The sequence below is a fragment of the Ceratotherium simum genome, chromosome 26, assembly GCF_057802395.1.
Source record: "Ceratotherium simum simum isolate JZ-2026a chromosome 26, ASM5780239v1, whole genome shotgun sequence".
Taxonomy (NCBI): Eukaryota; Metazoa; Chordata; class Mammalia; order Perissodactyla; family Rhinocerotidae; genus Ceratotherium; species Ceratotherium simum.
The window spans coordinates 1,067,206-1,068,922 of record NC_141925.1 but is presented as its reverse complement, the minus strand read 5'-3'; the positions used below and the strand labels follow the sequence as shown (position 1 = coordinate 1,068,922).

Here is a 1,717-nt window from a genome sequence, read left to right as displayed (position 1 = left end):
ACCAGGGATGTAGGGCTGATGAGAGGGTGGAGGCCGGGCAGGCGGTCAGCAGCTCACACCAATGGTCACTCTACCAGCCCGGGGGCAGGACTGGAGGATCAAGATGCCCTGACTGTTGCCCAGGACACCCAGGCCTGTCCCGCCCACCTGGTGACACCCAGAACCCAGCCTGCATGGTGAGAACAGGCAGGGGGGGAGGACAGCTTTTCCTACAGGACCACCCACGGCCTCCTCGCAGACAGCCAGCCCTCACCACGGGGAGCATCCAGGCCACTGGGGGTCACCTCAGCAGGCCCCCGAATCTCAGGAGAGGGTTCTGCCCAGTGGGAAAATCAGACCAGGCAGGGCAAGAGCTGCCTGGCGCCACCGCCCGCAGCCCTCACACCTTGCTGGTCTGCATGAGCCCGTTGGCCTCAGAGCCGTGTGCGGGCGGCGTGGCCTCCTGCGGGCGGCCACCCTTGTCTGGCTGAGGCTCCATGGCATCTGCGTCCTCGGCACCAGAGCCCTTGCGGAGGCACAGAACCTTCCGGAAGCTCTGGCGGAAGTTGTCGGAGAGGAAGCCATAGAGCACAGGGTTGGCGCAGCTGTTGGCGTAGGACAGGATGACCACGAAGAAGTAGGCGCCGGCCGAGGCGGGCTCCTCGGGCAGGACGAAAGCCAGGTTGACGATGTTGACGATGAAGAAGGGCAGCCAGCAGCCCACGAACACGACGACCACCACCACCACCATGCGAGTCACCTTGCGCTCTGACCGCCGCCGCGTGGAGCCCACGCGCACGCCCGACGCCTTCACCTTCACCACGATGAGCAGGTAGCACAGGCAGATGACCAGCAGCGGCCCGAAGAAGCCGAGCACCGACGTGTAGATGATGAAGACGGCGCCCCACAGGCCCACGGGCTCCGGCCAGCTGAGGTTGCAGGTGTCCCAGCCCTCCTGGATGTCCGCGAAGACGACCAGTGGCAGCGACATGAGCAGCGAGAAGGCCCAGACTGCGGCGCTGGCCAGCTTGGCCACCCTTGGGCGGCGCCAGCGGGTGGAGCGGATGGGGTGGACGACGGCCAGGTAGCGGTCCACGCTCATGACGGTCAGGCAGAAGATGCTGGTGAACTGGTTGATGCCGTCCAGCGTCATGACCAGGCGGCACAGGACGTGGCCGAAGGGCCAGTAGGAGACGGCATTCTGCGTGGCCAGGAAGGGCAGCCCCAGCATGAGGAGGACGTCGGCCACCGCCAGGTTGAGGATGTAGATGTTGGTGACCGTCTTCATCTTGGCGTGGCGCAGCACCACGTAGATGACCAGCGCGTTGCCGCCCAGCCCTGCCACGCACACCAGCAGGTACAACACGGGCACCACAACCGCCCGGGCCCCCGGGGACGGCGCCAGCCCCACCAGCGTCCTGTTCTCGCCGCCCCCGCTGGTGGCTGCCAAGGAGGTGTTCCAGCCAGCTGGCACAGAGGCTGGGAACAGAGGCTCCATCGCAGTGCTGCGGGCAGGGCCAGTACGTCCTCTCTGCAAGAGAAGAGGCGAGGAGGACGCGGGAGCCATTAATCGGACAGCCAGGTGGTTCCTCCCCTGTGCCCGCCCTGCCTGCCCCGGGAGGCCCAGGATTACCCGACGGCTTCGGGTAAACACGATTACTCGATTACTCGTGGTCAACTCCCCAGGAATCACGTTAAGCAAATTGTTTGGAAAACAAGCCTGGAGAGGAAGGAGTGC

General features: G+C 65.4%; 1 protein-coding gene across 1 annotated transcript; it reads right to left on the bottom strand.

Moving 5' to 3' along the window:
- Positions 1 to 379: 379 nt before the first annotated feature.
- Positions 380 to 1,477, bottom strand: SSTR5 (somatostatin receptor 5). Its single transcript, XM_004438217.3, has one exon. The coding sequence runs from the start codon at positions 1,475 to 1,477 to the stop codon at positions 380 to 382; it is 1,098 nt and encodes a 365-aa protein (XP_004438274.1).
- Positions 1,478 to 1,717: the final 240 nt, after the last annotated feature.

What these genes read in the sequence shown, in the direction of transcription:
- SSTR5 (XM_004438217.3), bottom strand. Translation starts at nt 1,477, where the DNA reads ATGGAGCCTCTGTTCCCAGCCTCTGTGCCAGCTGGCTGGAACACCTCC.